Raw genomic sequence first — 16519 nt, 5'->3', positions numbered from 1 at the left:
CATGGAGCAGGCACTCAACAAACATTTACTGAATGAAACAGCAATCTCAGCAGCCCTTCCAGGGAGATGCTGTAATTAACCACTGGTAAAATTTATACCTGAGTATATGTAACTGTCCAAGGTCACAGCTAATCAAAGCTACAGCTCAGTTTAGCCCGTACTGTGAAACATTCCATGGGCTCATATTAAAATACTAATCCAACTGGTGTTTCCACTGCCCCCAGTTCATGATAGAATTGTCTGTGTTTACTGCTTTTCTCCCAGCTGTCTACTGTTCACCCATGTCGGTGGAATGCTCTAGAAATGAAGAGTCCTGTCTCTGTCAACTCGACGTTTTTACATTGATTCTGGCTTTGGTGCCATCTTTTCTTAGGTTTTCCAGCTATACCAAAAGTGGGACTCCAGCTCAGTATATCCACATTGCGATTTATAAAGTAATTCTTTGATTTGTAAGAGACTTGCTAAAGACTTAATCATGGAAGAAAGAAACAGACTGAGAAAACTGAAGCTCAGCAAAGTTAAGTGACCTTATCTGAGCTTTCTGTACTTCTGGACAGGCTTCTACAATAGGAGCCAAAGCCACATGAGTTAGCTGTTAAAAAAAAAAAAAAAGAAGAACGAAAGAAAGAAAGAAAGAAAGAAAGAAAGAAAGAAAGAAAGAAAGAAAGCAGCAAGGAGGAGCCTCTTGCTCCAAGTGACCAATCCTGGAACCTGTTTCCAAGATTATAACCTGTTTTATGCAACCCTTGGAGCCAAGGGAACTTTACAAAGGATTAAAATTTGAGAAGTAAACAAAGATCCTTTTATTTAGGACTCTGCTTCTCTGAGGAACAGGAGGCTCCAGTTCCGCAGCCATTTATTTAGACTGGCTCCTCAATGTGTAATTTTTAGCAAAATCTGATCATCTTAGAGTATAGAAGACACAGCGATTGGAGGTGATGATGAATGCTAAGGTAAAAGTCATTTATTTATTTGGGTTGTTGTGGGCTGCAATCCAGTCCCTCTTGTTCATGAAAGTGGAAAGTAGATTTAATATTTACTTATAAATATCTGGTTCTTTGGTTTTCCTAACTACCTTTATACTTTCCTGAGAGTGATAGCAATGGTGTTTAATGCAGGATTTGTTTGTGTAATAGCAACAATAATTTTTGCTTATGCATGTAAACACAAGTACACATAGAGATGTATACTTTGAGTTTTGAATATGCAGTTATGGGGGGGTTGGACTTTTGGAAGTGAGTCTAATGATACTGGATCAAGTTTTCCTCCTGCCTTGTTACTCACCTCACAGACCCCTCACAGATCCCTCTCTGTCTTGTTTGTCTGGTTTTTCCACATCCTTCGTTCAAATTCGGATCAAGTCCCACGTTCTCCACATCCCTCTCTCCCTCTCCTGAAATCCTAGAGCATTAGTTGTCTGTTTATATTGTACCTACAAGCACACAGTTAATGCTTCCATAATACATACTTTATATCAAAGTTTTCGTTCAAAATGAAAAAATGAGGCCATTAGTTTTTTTAAGTCAAATAATATACAAGTATAAAAAGGAAACAGCCAGGCTGGGCGTACCTTTTTGCACTTTTTCTACACTGAGGCAGAACACACGCCTTTCTACATAACTGTGTTCATGTGCTCCTCTCTGCTTTATTCACCTGGCAATGGCAGATGCACTCGGACCCCTGCCATTCAGCGGCTATGAGGACTTGACACATTGCTACATTTATTTAGTTATGCACTGTGCACATTCCTCTAGGTCAGTATGTATGTCTAGATCATACTCGGTCCCTCCTTTTTTTTTTTATCTTTTATTTAATGAATATAAATTTCCAAAGTACGACTCATGTGTTACAATGGCTTCCCCCCCCATACCGTCCCTCCCACCCACAACCCTCCCCTTTCCCACTCCCTCTCCCCTTCCATTCACATCAAGATTCATTTTCGATTCTCTTAATATACAGAAGATCAGCTTAGTATACCTTAAGTATTTCAACAGTTTGCTCCCACACAGAAACATAAAGTGAAAAATAATAGATGATTTTTTTTAAATGATGATGAAATCAGATCAGACCTATTGTCATGTTTAATCCCAGTGAGAGTCAAGTTGGGAATTGATAATTTCTTTCTTTCTTTCTTTTTTTTTTTTTTTTTTTTACAGAAGATCAGTTTAGTGTACATTAAGTAAAGATTTCAATCGTTTGCACCCCCATAGAAACACAAAGTGAAATATACTGTTTGAGTACTCGTTATAGCATTAAGCCTCAATGTACAGCACGTTAAGGACAGAGATCCTACATGAGGAGTAAGTGCACAGTGACTCCTGTTGTTGACTTTACAAATTGGCACTCCTGTTTATGGCATCAGTAATCTCCCTATGCACCAGTTATGAGTTTCCAAGGCTATGGAAGTCCCTTGAGTTCTCCGACTCTTATCTTGTTTAGACAAGGTCATAGTCAAAGTGGAGGTTCTCTCCTCCCTTCAGAGAAAGGCACCTCCCTCTTTGAAGACCTGTTCTTTCCACTGGGATCTCACTCACAGAAATCTTTTTGCCAGAATGTCTTGGCTTTCCATGCCTGAAATACTCTCATGGGCTTTTCAGCCAGATTACTCGGTCCCTCCTTAGAGATGAACAGCCATTTCCGTAAATTTCCCCAAATGAAATTACACAGCATTGCCTACTAGAATTCCCAACCCCACTGTTTCTCCACCCTACTCCACTGCATGATATAAATCTTTAAATACTTTGCTTACTATAAGAAATAAATGAGATTATTGTATTATTTTAAATTGTCTTTTCTTGGTTACTAGTGACATTTAGCATTTTTTACAAAATTTTAAAAAATGTTTTGTCCATTTAAATTTCTTCTACAAACTTCAGTTCACGCATTTCACCCATATTTTTTTTCTTTTCAATTCGTAGAAGTCCATATTCTTATATTAGAGATGTAAAGCCTGCCTTTCATATGTGTGCCATTTTTTTTCACGTCTTTTTTTTTTTAAGATTTAGTTTTTTGAAAGACAGAGTTAGAGAGAGAGAGAATGACAGATTAAGGGAGAGGTCTCTGTCCACTGGTTCACTCTCCAAATGGCAACAACAGCCGGGGGCTGGCCAGGCTGAAGTCTGGACTCGGGCCTTCATCTGGGTCTCCCGTGTGGGTGCAGGGGCCCAGGCACTTGGGCTATCCTCTATCCTTTTCCAGGAGCATTAGAAGGGAGCTGGATCAGCAGTAGAGCAGCTGGGACTCAAACTGGTACCCATATGGGCTGCCTGTGTTACAGGCCACGGCTCAATCCGCTATGCCACAGGGCCAGCCCTCCGTGTCTTTTTTAAAAATTATATTTATGCTTTTTTTTTGCCTTTTAAAAACTGTCATTATTTGCAATTTTTTCCCTTTATAGTTCCTTGCTTTGTTTCTTTGAAGGAAGTTTTCCTCACCCTGACATTTCTTAACTTTTTTATTTTTAGAATTTTTTCACTTTAAGATGTTTAATACACTGCTCCAGGTGTCCTTTTTTTAAATATTGATAAATTCTATTGATTTATTTGTTAAAAAAGATTTTATTTATTTACTTTAAAGCAGTGTTACAGAGAGGGAGAAGGAGAGAGAGAGAAAGAGAGAGAGAAACAGACAGAAAAACAGATCTTCCATCCACTGGTTTACTTCCAAAATGGCCACAATGACCAGGGCTGCAGCAGGCCAAAGCCAGGAGCTTCATCTGAATCTCCCATGTCGATGCAAGGGCCCAGGCATTCAGGCCATTCTTGGCTGCTTTCCCAAGCACATTAGCAGGGAGCTGGATTGAAGTGGAACAGCCAGGACCTGAACTGGCACCCATATGGGCTGCCAGCATTGCAAGCCATGGCTTAACCCACTGCGCTACAGGGCCAGCCCCTCCAAGTCCCCTTTTTAAAAAAAATATGACACAGAGAGAGGGAGAAACAGAGATTTTCCATCTGCTGGTTCATTTGCCAAGTACCTGCCACAGCTGGGACTGGGCCAGGGCGAAGCCAGGATGGAGCCAGGAACTCCACCACACATGCGTGGTAGGAACTCAGGTGCTTGGGGCATCATCTGCTGCTTGTCAGGGTGCACATTAGCAGGAAGCTTGATGGGAAGTAGAGGCAAGACTTGTTCCCTGAAATTCCAGTATTGGATGCCGGTATTCCAAGGAGTAGCTTACCCCACTGCACCACATTGCCCACCCTGTTCCCGATTTTAATGGGAATGGCTTAGTTATTTCAAAGCACATTTGCTTCTTGTCAAGATGGTAAGCAATTGCTGGCACCATGTTCATGGAAGCCTGTTATTTCATGTGAATCAGTCTTCTCAGCCACTGAATATCAGCCATTGCCAAGTATCAGAAATGTTTAAATGTCTAAAGAAAATACTATGTTTAACATACCTCCTGCTGGGAAAATTTGCCATTCTCTAGGAACGGCACTGGAAGCACCATTTCTCTTTGGTGCAGAGCTGAGTTTGCAAGGTGGTCACATCACCTTGTTTATCTCCTTGAAGGGAACATACAGCATAGTTCATATTTTTGCTGAGCCACTATAGTAAGCTGGCAAGAAAGGCCAGGAAGATTCTCATACATTCAATCCTATAGATGGAACTTTTTTTTTTTTTAATTTATTTTATTTACTTGAACGGCAGAGTTACAGAGACAGAGAAAGAAGAGATTTTCTACTTGCTGATTCATGCCCCACTTGGCTGCAGGAGTCATGGGTGGGCCTGGCCTACGGCAGTAGCCAGGATCTCTATCCTGGTCTCTCACAGGATGGCAGAGGTCTAAGAACTTGGGCCATTTTTCGCTGCCTTCGTAAGTGCATTAGCAGAGAACTGGATCGAAAGCGAAGTAATGGGACTAGAGCTGATGCTCCGATATGGCATGCCAAAGTCAGAGGCAATGGCTTAATCCATGGCACCACAAAGCCAGCCCAAGATGGCTCAGGAGGGTTGCTGGGCTTTGTGTGAGTCACCAACCCTTGAAATGTACAGACACCTGACCTGGAAAGAGAGCTACCTCAGACTCACCTGTTCTTTAAGGTTACCTAGCAACTGTTGAGCCATATCTACATTTTGCTAGATGGATATGGTAAGAAACTTTGTTTCCATGTAGATATAGATGAGGACAGGAGTTTTACTATAGAAATGTCACTTGCTTATCCGGTAGCTGTATGTCAAAAATTAAATAATGCTCTAACCCTAACATTTACTATTGATCCAAACTGGGTTTTCCTTTGAGTTTGTTGAAAGTAATCAGAATTACTAACCCAAAATTTGTTACAGTTATTGGAATCATTCACTTCTCTGATTTCTGAGAAATATACCTTATTGTTACATTTAGACATAAAAGAATTCCTTGCTAGTCTTTTATTTGTTTCTGAAGCTATACTTAGATGATATCATCTCTAAAAAACAGCATTAAATTAGGCATTGTCTGTTACAGGGCTTTTTCCAGCAGGCTGCACAAAGGCACTTTTATCTTGGCTAAATTCTAAGATTTTAATCTGGCTAGTCTTTAAGAAGCTCCAAAAATCTTGATGGGGGCAGGTGTTTGGCACAGTAGCTAGGATGCAAGTGGGACCCTTGCATTTCTACTGGAATGCTGGTTCAAGTCCTGGCCGCTCCAGTTCTGATCCAGTTTCCTGCTTGTTTGTAAAAGGAAAATAGTTTCTTTTCCTACCCATTTTCTTTCTGTTATCTTCATATGGATGTGATTTCTTCTTTCATGTGCTAGTACACTTATGTCATTTGTGATTAATGTGCTCTGACTCTTTATGTTATAAATATTGATGTTAATGACCTATGTGAAATGGGGCTCATTGGTAGGGTTACTTAATGTCTAAGTACAGTATCACTACAATGTCAGAACTATGCACTTGAGTGGTGAACATATTCTTGATTTTGCTATAATAGCCTTTGTTGTGTTTAAATGAAAGCATAAATTACTTACATACATATCGAATTGCACTGAGATTAGACTATATTCTGAGTTTCTGATTTTCAGTGGTGATAATGGTCATTTCTTAACCTCTAAGCTGGTGTTAATATTAACTTGTTGGCAAGACCTGTGCAACATTTTTGGATATTTCTATGGCTAGATAAAGTTTTAAATATATATTTCTAGAAAAGGTTAGAAGCAAAATTGTGTAGGTGGTAGTAATATCTAAGATTGTCAGAGGTAATATGTCAGATAAACACAGAGAATAAAATGTATGATTATCACTATGTATTTGAGATGAGTCAACTTCATATTCTGATGCTTTCCTGTATTAGAGATGAAAAAACAGTTTAGCTCAGTGGCCAAGCTCATTTTCAGTGGTAAAGGAATACATCAGACACTTTAAGTGAGCAAGTTCCTAAACTCAAAAATACAAAAAGAGCAGTATGCACTGGAGATGTGTGAGATTTGAAGGGTATTGAAGAGCCTCATGACACTGTGTCCTAAGACAGCCACACTGGATTGTAGTATGACGGTGTTTACAGAGATAAGTGTGAAAGAACCTTTTTCTGCTCACGTGTATGCTAGTGGACTAATCCCATACCTGCAGCATTTTACTCACTTTAGTTGCAAGAATTTCCTAAATATCTTGACCTACAGGTTTATTTTTTTTTCTTAATTTTTATTCAGAAGTCTTAGAATCAAAGTGAAACGACTGTAAAAGTAGTAAAATGGTCTAAAGATTTTTAGTGTTGTATGCTTTGGTCAACATAAAAATATCCTAGGATTTTAGTTAATTATAATCACAGCTAAAATTTACTAAAGGTTGTATTGTCAGTCACCGTTATACCCAAATAGCTTGCATGCACTGTCTTTTATCCTCATATCTCTACAATATAAGTATCATTTGTTTCATATATAAATGAAGTAGTTGTGGCTGAAGGAGGTTAAGAAACAGATACGAAGTTCTGAAAACAAACCAGGATCCTGGCAGCAACTGGCATGGTCTGCACGGGTTTGCTGCTCAAGACTACTTGTTTGATCAGATGTTTCATATGTTACAAGAGGAAAGGAGCACGTTCCACCAAAGAAAGTGAATTATTGCAAGGAGCACATGGTTTCATCACAGTTATAGCTGTGGGCAGGCCCACAGCCTCCTCCCTCCACATGGGCTCATATTTGGTATCTGAGCATTTTGGTTCCAGAGGTTCCATATTCACAAGTTAACAGGATAGCCAGGGCATGATGCCTATAACGGTGAATAAGAATGTTTTCTTTCTTTATCCAAGTCTACATATGTTGGATAGCTTTAATTTTCCTTTTTTATACTGCCTATCCATGATTTCAGTTTTTGAAGTACTTAATGTGTTAACACATGGTTTTATTATATGCATGGTAAGATTTCTGACTACTTAAATTCTACCTGTTTAGAATTTTAGATTTTCCTCCTACTCTTCTAATCTACTTATGACCCAGGTAAGCTCCACCAAATCTGCTTTTTCTATATTGTCCATTACTTCCTCTTAAAGATTTTTGTGCCACTTCTTACTGATCATGGGCTTTGTTCCAAAAAACAAAAGGCATATTCCCACAGGGAAGGTGGGTGGATTTTTAGAATCCATGTCTTTTATGGTTTTGTCAAAATGTTGTAATTCTAGATCCAGTTGTCCCGTGTCTTTGTGCCATTCGATCATCAGAGTAGGGGAAGTAACTAGGGATACAAATCCTACTTTAGGATTTGGGTAGATTATTGTCTTTATGCTTTTTCCCTTTTTCTTTATTTTTGAATTTCTCTCTCTTGTTTTGTTCTCGCTTTTGTTAACTACCTTTATCTTTCTTTTTCTCTTTTTAAATCCTTAGTTAACAAGCAAAGTACCAACTATAATACCATATGATTCCTTTGTGTATAGTTATCATAGCTAAAATAGCTTCTACTGATTGGACACTGAAAATACTGGATATTTCATTCCTAGTTGTAAATAACACTATACAAGTTAGTTATTACTGTTTAGTATTACTGAGTTTAGTTATTACTGAGACAAGATAGTTATTATCATTTCTGTTTTACAAAGGAAGTATATTATGTCACAATCCATCAACTTCATCACATTGCGTCTCATCATAAATTTATACTAAAGTTGACTCATTTATCATCCATTTGTTCATTATTCATAAAACACATTTATTCTACCAATATTTACTGAACATCTGTTATGTGCAAATAATGCTCTTAAATATTGTGGAGATTACAAAAATGACTCATAGGTCCCTGACTTTAGGTAGTTCACAAACTCAAGGAAGAAATAGCACCTGTGCATACACACAAGGAAGAGCTCTTGAACTCTCAAAACCCCAACCACTAAAGTATCAATTACAGAAGTAAGATAAATAGATGTTTGTTCAGTGACGGAGCACATGGTTAATCAACTGATATTGGAAGAATAATGCAGATAAAAGTGTGTGTAGAGGCAGAGGAGAGCTGAAAGGATCAGCAGAGGGTCTACGGGGAATGTGACATTTCGGCAGAATCTGGGATAGAGCTCAGAAGTGAGGAAAAGACATTGCAAGAGAGGAAACTGCATGATCTCCATCTGAGGTGGGTGATTGTGAGGTATGAAACAGATGGGAGCTAAATGCACGAGGCAAGCGGTAGTGATGCAGGTGAAAATCTAGGCTGAAGTTCCTAAAGCACTGACTACAGGATGTGGGTTTATTGACTCAGCAGCCTTTTAACTGAAAATTACTGCAAGGTTTCTTTTTTTTTTTTAAAGATTTATTTATTTATTTGAAAGTCAGGGTTAACACAGAGAGAGGAGAAACAGGGAGAGAGAAAGAGGTCTTCCATCCGATGGTTCACTCCCCAATTGGCCGTAACGACCAGAGCTGCACCAATCCGAAGCCAGGAGCTTCTTCCGGGTCTCCCATGTGGGTGCAGGGGCCCAAGGACTTGAGCCATCTTCTACTGCTTTCCCAGGCCATAGCAGAGAGCTGGATCAGAAGTGGAGCAGCTGGGTCACGAACCGGTGCCCAAATGGGATGCCGGCACTTCAGGCCAGGGTGTTAACCCGCTGCACCACAGCGCCGGCCCCTGTAAGATTTCTTAATTGTACACAAAGCCGAGAAATAAAACTCTCAGTAGAAAACTCCATTTGAAAATCCCAGGGGGCCGGCACTGTAGCGTAGTAGGTTAGGTGTCTGTTTGTGGTCCTGGCATCTCATATGGGCACTGTCTTGAATCATGGCTGCTCCACTTCTGATCCAGCTCCCTGCTAATGGCCTGGGAAAGCAGTGGAAGATGGCCCAGGTTCTTGGGCACTTACACCCATGTAGGAGACCTGAAAGAAGCTCTTGGCTTCAGCCTGGTCTTGCCCTGGCCATTGTGGCCATTTAGGGAGTGAACCAGTGGATGGAAGACCGACCTCTCTGTCTTCCCCTCTCAAAATAAATAAATAAATATTTTTTTTTAAAAAAAGAAAATCCCAGATGGATTTAGGAAGAAAAAAATGTACTGCCAGTAATCTTTAAGTGTTTGAAATATTTAATAAGTATCTTGGATTTAAAAAAAAAAACTTGCTCCCAGTTGAAGCCTCAAAAAACAAAATAAAATAAGTCAAAACTATCTCATAGTTGGATATGGGTAGGGTAAAGATTTCTATTATCAGCATCAAAGAAGTTCTTCACATTTAGAATACATATTTTAGTCTCATTCTTCGTTTGACCTGTTTCTCCAGTTCCAAGACAAATTTATTTGGTATGGTTCTGTCTCTGATAAACCACAAAGCACAGTGGAAGTATCAGCAGGATATTTTTCTTTGGCTATTCCATAGAGAAATTGGCCAGACTTCAGAGTCTGATAATCTTGGATTGCAGCTCTGGTTTCATGCTCACTAACTATGTGATCTTGGACTAGCCAGCTCATTTTCTACTCCTTAGTCTCTACTAAAAAGTGAAGTAAGAATACCTGTCTCATAGGATTTATGCAGATTAACAAATACACACACCCACCCACACACAATCACATGTAGATGCTACTTAGAAAATAGTGGTAATTTTCTCCTCATTCTGTCTTGATTTCTTGTTCTGCAAATTTTTATGATTTAGTTTATTTAGCTATGGAAGGAAGAGGACAGACTTTGACAGATCTCTCAGGTTTGGGAAAATGGTATAACACAGTGGTTAAAAACACAGCCCTGGTACCCCCCCACCATCTCAAAACTTGAACATAAGTTCCATGAGAAGTGGGGACTTGTCTGTCTGGTGTACTGCTGTTTCCCCAGCACTTCAAGAACGTCTCAGTGAGAAGAGATGCTCAGCAAACCCATAGAAGGGTGAACATTTTGGTTAATTCATTGGCTCTAACCAATCTAACCACTCGACCTTGCACAAATCTTTACCTTCTCTGCTTCTTTTTTTTTATCTCAAGAATAGATTTAATAGCAAGGTTTTAAGTCAGATAATACATTTAAACAACCTTAGAACAGCATGTTGCCTATATGAGCATGTCCTAAGTGTATCTCTAAATGAGAAGAGCAAGCTGAGTTGGGTAAACAAATAGAGACATTTAGGTGTGGAAGTCTCTCTCATCAAGTGCTCCCTCAAGCACCTTCCCAAACTCTACAGCTGTCAGGTACCTCCTCCCTACAATGTGTGACCCAATGATATTCTGCTTTTAGAAGGCGACCCTTCTGAGACATGCTTCATAGAGAGGGGATGCTCCCTCTGCAAGGGAAAGCAGGAGGAACCAGCGGAAGGAATCCGGGCAGATTTGCCACCAAAATTTTCACCACCAACCTGATCTCATTTACTCTTCCACTCTCTGAGTGACTTACTATTATTTTCATGACACATGTGCAGAAATAGAGCTTCAAGGTCACACAGGTCTATGTGAATGAGGCTGCACAACCTTCCTGCCATACGGCAATAAGAAGCACACAGCTAGTACATTCCTCCCCAGTCCCTCTGACGGTGTTGCTGTAGAACAAATGCAAATCTTCCATCTCTGGCTACATGGGGCCCAGCAGCAACATGGTGGTTCTCTCCTATGAGAATGAGAAAAGTGCTCTAGAAGAAAAATGTTTTTTCATGTCTTCTGCATGGAAGATACACAACATGTAAGAAGGACTTTGCACTAATCATGACACATTCAAATTCAAATCTCTGCTCCATACTGTAGGTTATTTTTATCACCTGGTAAATATTTCTACACTCTCGTCCTGAAGAAATAGCAGGTTTGAAGTCATCAGGGATGCTATTGACACCTCCTATACGACTAAAAATAAGTGAAGAATTTTATCGCAATTTTTAAAGAAGTTGGCATTGCCAACTTCTACCCAGTATAAGCGTACTTCATGCCATTAGTAGCTGCTCAATGGACCTTGGAAGCACCATGCAATTTTCCTCTAAATGGCACTGTATTGTAACTACTTCCTTCCCAGGTATAATGAGAGACCCCCTATTAAAAAAACTATCAGATAAGCAGAAACATTTATCAGATGTCCAAAGGTACTATGGCCTTTTATCAAAACAATGATTATTCTTTGTGATTTTTTCCACTATTCAATGAAATGGCAATGCCTGATTCTACTGAATACAAAGATCTTGTGATACACCTGGTAAACAGCATAGCATGTATTTGCATTTTTCATTTAAGTTACTCATTTGAAAGGGAGAGAGAGAGATTGAGAGGGAGACATAGAGATAGGTCTCCCTTTTATTGATTCATTCCACAAACACTCATGCCATGCAAGGTAAGCTGAAACTGGGAGCGAGGAACTCAGTCCAGGTTCCTCACACAGTGGCAGGGACCCAACTACTTAAGCCACCAACTGTTGGGAGCAGACCTGGAACTTAGAACAAGGCATGAAGACATGGAATATGAGAGTCCCAAATGACATCTTTTTTAAAATTATCTTTTTCTTGAAAACAGGGACACATATCACAAAGTGAGGGATTCATGGTAATGATCAAATGTGACTTAAGAGGGATGTATTGACATATATATGGTATAATTCAGTGAAGCAATATTTATAAGTATATGCCACATAACATTCACACAATTTTAATACTCTATATTAACTTCCACAAATGAGAGAACATATGTGATATCTGTCTTTCTGGGTCTGGCTTATTTTACTTAGCATAATGATCTCCAGTTCCAGACATTTTATTGAAAATGTCAGGATTTCATTCATCTTATGGCTGAGTAATAATCCCTCATGAATATACACACCACATTTTCTTTATTAATTCATCAGTTTATGGACATCTAGGTTGTTTCCATATCTTTGCTATTGTGAATTGAGCTGCTATAAACATGGGTGTGCAGGTAGCTCTTTCACATGTTGATTTCATTTCCTTTGGATTTATGCCCAGTAGTGGGATGGTTGGGTCATACGGTAGATACATTTTTAGTTTTCTGTGGAATCTTCATATTTTTCTTAACAGCTGTACCAATTTGTATTTCCACCAACGGTGTGTTACATTACACTTTACAACCTTGCCAGCATTTGTTATTCTTTGAATTTTTAAAAGATTTATTTATTGGAAAGAGTGATAAATAGATCCTGTAAAAAAAGGATTTGTTTAGTTTTTCCTATGAAAGGTAGAGTGACACAGAGAGGGAGGGAGGGAGGGAGAGAGACATCTTCCATTTGCTGGTTCACTCTCCAAATATCTACAATAGCCAGGTGCCAGCCAGAGAGAATCCGGGAGCCAGGAACTCTATCTTGTTCCCCATGTGGCTGGCAGAGGCCCACGCACTTTGTCCATCTTCCACTGCTTTCCCAGACACATTATCAGGAAGCCGGGTCAGAAATGGAGCATCTGGGCCTGAAATCAGCTCTTTGATATGGGAAGACAACATTGCCAGTGGTAGCTTACACTGATGTGACACAACGCAGGCTGTGAGGAAGAGAACTTACATCCTCTGGCTCACTGGCCAAATGGCTACAACAGCTCTGCCTGGACCAGCCAGAAACCAGGAACTCCATCTGTGTCTCCCGCATGAATGGTAAGACTGCTCAGGTACATTAGTGGGTCAGCTGGATCAGAAGTGGAGCAGCCAGGATGGGAAGCAGCACTCTGATATGGGGTGTGAGCATCTCACACAGATGTTTAACCTGCTGTGCCACAACACCCACACCCAAATGGCATCCTACCCCCTGCACCAAACGCTTGCCCCTTATTTGTATTTTTACTGTTTTCTGGTCTTCCTGCAGAATCTAACTGAACATATTTGATTAGTGGAGTGCTGTAGCCAGCACGCAGAAAAGATCTCAAGAAAAATACTCCCCACTACGATATTAACCACCTCAGCATAATTATTTAACGATTTAAGGAATTATTTAGATCTGCCCTAGTTCCAACCAATAGAAAGTTTAACATCTTCACATCCATAAGACTGTTGTTTGCAAAGTCAAATGACAGCAATTTGACTAATTTATATAATGTTTCACAGAAGAAAAAAATTACTGTTATTATATAAAGTCTTAGCTCCTGTTTAGCTTTGGAGTTGACAAATCTGCATAGCATATAGAGTTCATCCACTTCTCTCCTGACTATGGGAAATTACAGGTCGATTCTCAAGGCATGCTTGAGCATCACGGAGTAATTTCTAGTTTTCCTTGTTTATTTGTTTCTCGTGTTAGAAATTCCACTGAGCTATGACTCATTAGTAGGCTGATATCTCATTATGTGCTGCTAATGCATGTTCCAGGGCAGAATTTTCAGTCAGCATACATATTTTATAAACAATGTAGGGTATTTGGTTGAGTGGTTAAGATGCTACTTGGTATGCTCATGTTCCACCTCTGAGTGCCTGGGTAGAGTACTGGTTCAACCCCAGATTCAGCTTCCTGCTATGTTGTACTCTGGGAGGCAGCAGATGGTGACTCAAGTAGTTGAGTCCCCATCACTGTCAAGTGGGAGACCTGGATTTAGTTCCTGGTTCCTGGCTTTAGTCTGGCCCTACCCTGACTATGATGATGGGCATTTGGGGACTGAACCAGCAATGGGGGATCTCTGTCTTTCTGTCTCTCTGTCGTTCAAATAAATAAAATCAATTTTAAAAAAAGGAATGAGCAATGTATACTACTATGTTTTCACAAAAGTGATACAAATTAAAAGTTTTCAAAGTTTAAGCAATATGCAAAATTTGAATTTTGCTTATGAATTCAATGTATATTCTAGATTAAAACAGTAAAGGGAAGCATCCTAGTATATTGTTATTACTCAAATAAAAGAGCATTTTTCTCCCAATAAATTAAGAAACATGACAATTTTCTGTCATCCAAGCACATCAGAAAACCCATTTTTATGGAATTTGCTTAATTACACTTATGGAAATTCAGAATTTTATTGAAATATTCTTCATTGAATTTAAATATTTAATTGTGTAATATGTTTAATTTATTGGGAAATGGGATTCATTACATTAAGAGTTTAGTAACTCAAGGTAATAAAATAATTAATATGCTCTGATATAATGGATGTGTGTTAATTGTATATGTTTTGTTAAACCTATCTGGGATAAAATGTTAGGTGTTTGCTTCTTCTGTAACTTTTTAAAATTTTAAAGGCAGAAGCAGAGAGAGAGAGAGAGGGAGCGAGCGAGAGAGAGAGAGATCTTTCACTCACTGGTTTACTCCCTAGGTAGTCCCAACAGCTGGGGATGGGTCAGGCCCAAGCTAGGAGCCAGGAACTCCAGCTGGGTCTCCCACATGGGTGGCAGGGAAAGCATCCACTGCTTTCCCAGGTGCACTAGCAGGGACTGGATTGGAAGCAGAGCAGCTGGGACTTGAACTGGTGCTGTGATATGGAATGTAGACATTGTAAGCTGTGGCTTAACCCACTGAGCTCCAACAGCAGCCCCTGTATTTTATAAAAATCTTTAGTTCACACAATGATTCCACCCACTATCACTCAAAACATGTTGGTGATACAAGTCGAGCCATTTTCAGGAAGCAGCTATTAAACTTTGTGCCAGCACAGTCAGTCAGGCAGGGAAGGTGGAGGCTGTTCAGGAAGCTGAATTTTTCCCAGAATAATGAGATGGGCTTACGTTCCTTGAGTGTGGGCCAGGAAACGTGAAGTGGTGAAATGATTAACTTCTAGTCTGAGTTAGAATCTAGGAATGTTGAAGAACCACATCAGCTATACAAACAATACAGCAATAATATGAAACTCTAATACAGTATTTTAAACAAATATAGCTGTAATAATACAATATTCTAATGCTACATTTCTTTTAACCTTCAAGGTGTGTTAAGGGCTTTGTGAGAGGAAAAGTCATTCAATATAGCTCTGATTAAAGATTCTTGTTGTCATTGAAATATTTCAAAAGGGTGCACTGGGGAGAGTTGCTCACTTTGGAAGGAGTAGATGGAAGAGACATAGGTTAAATAATGAGAGAAAATCTGATGATAACAGATTCTCTAGAAACAACTGCAAGAGCCAAGTGGTTTGGGAGGAGCACAGGTACACGAAGTGAAATCACATTGGATAAAACTGGAAAACAGGACTGGGCTCAGTTAAGGAAGGATTTGAATGCCAGAATAAGGAAATTGATGTATTAAAAAAGGAACTTTATTAGAACGGTGTGTGTGTGTGTGTGTGTGTGTGTGTGTGTGAGAGAGAGAGAGAGAGAGAGAGAGAGAGAGAGAAGAAATAGTTATTTATTTATTTAATCTTCTGGCTTACTCCCTAAATGTCTGCAACAGGGAGGTCTGGGACATGCTGAAGCCAGGGGCCCAGAACTCAGTCTGGGTTTCTCAAATGGGTGTCAGGGATGCAAACACTTGGGCCATCATCTGCTGCCTCCCAGGGCATGCATTAACAGGAAGCTGGAATCAGAGCAGAGCTGAGTCTAAACCCAGGTACTCTAATGTGGGATGATGGCATCTTAACTGCTTTGCCAGACCTCTGCCTGCCCCTACTTATTTATTTTTTTGGACAACATTTTATCTCATTGCAGAAATCTAGTGCACAATATTATGGTTTCACAGGGATACTTACAATGGTTGGTTTCCTTATATTCAGAATCATACCTTTACTATTATTTGTTTACAATTTACCAAGGTTCAAAGCACCTTTCTATTCTTTGTTCTTTAACTCAGCCATAAAATACAGTCCACAAAGTGATTTTTTTTAAAATAAAAATCAATGGCAGGAACATTTTAGCTTTAAAGACATAGTCTTTTTTATTTTGGGATTTTAATTAGTACTAAATTGAAAACACACCTCAAATGACAATTTACGTGTAGTGGTGACACACATGGGACAAGCAGAGCCACAGTTACACTGGAACGGGAACGCGACAGGGACTCATGTTTATACAGAGTCAACGGGGGCTGTGGAGGGCACTGACTCCCACCTGGGTCAGTAGTGCAGGGGGTCTCTGTTTAGAACCTCAACTGCATTCCTCTTGCCATATGAACTGGATCCCACACTGGGAGGTGAGAAAATGGCACCAAAGTTGTTGCTGGAATGAATTAAAAAATTTGCCAGGCGTTGTGTGGCACATGTGACAGTGTTGCATTTCCGTTTTTCCACCTGATGACTGGTAACAGGGAACAAATG

The 16519-nt window shown here is 39.6% G+C and overlaps 2 protein-coding genes across 15 annotated transcripts in view; one reads left to right on the top strand and one right to left on the bottom strand.

Moving 5' to 3' along the window:
• Positions 1-791: 791 nt before the first annotated feature.
• SLCO1A2 (solute carrier organic anion transporter family member 1A2) overlaps positions 792-16519 on the top strand; it is a 100760-nt gene continuing 85032 nt past the window's right edge. For 4 of the 10 annotated variants that reach the window (XM_070049466.1, XM_070049461.1, XM_070049460.1 and 1 more), the window contains exon 1: positions 8345-8540. The gene's annotated coding sequence lies outside the window, so the exon portion shown is untranslated. Of the gene's footprint in view, positions 954-8344; positions 8541-12930; positions 12954-16519 lie in introns of those variants that run through there. The other 6 variants (XM_070049465.1, XM_051850843.2, XM_070049457.1 and 3 more) reach the window with 4 other exon arrangements.
• The window catches only part of IAPP (islet amyloid polypeptide), a 74269-nt gene continuing 73831 nt past the window's right edge, over positions 16082-16519 (bottom strand). For all 5 annotated transcript variants that reach the window (XM_051850854.2, XM_051850855.2, XM_051850856.2 and 2 more), the window contains one exon: positions 16082-16499. In XM_051850854.2, the coding sequence (XP_051706814.2) occupies positions 16319-16499 (181 nt within the window). In that variant the 3' untranslated portion in view covers positions 16082-16318. The remainder of the gene's footprint in view (positions 16500-16519) is intronic.

This window comes from Oryctolagus cuniculus, chromosome 9 (genome assembly GCF_964237555.1).
Source record: "Oryctolagus cuniculus chromosome 9, mOryCun1.1, whole genome shotgun sequence".
In the NCBI taxonomy this organism is placed as follows: domain Eukaryota; kingdom Metazoa; phylum Chordata; class Mammalia; order Lagomorpha; family Leporidae; genus Oryctolagus; species Oryctolagus cuniculus.
This window is presented reverse-complemented; position numbering and strand designations above follow the sequence as displayed.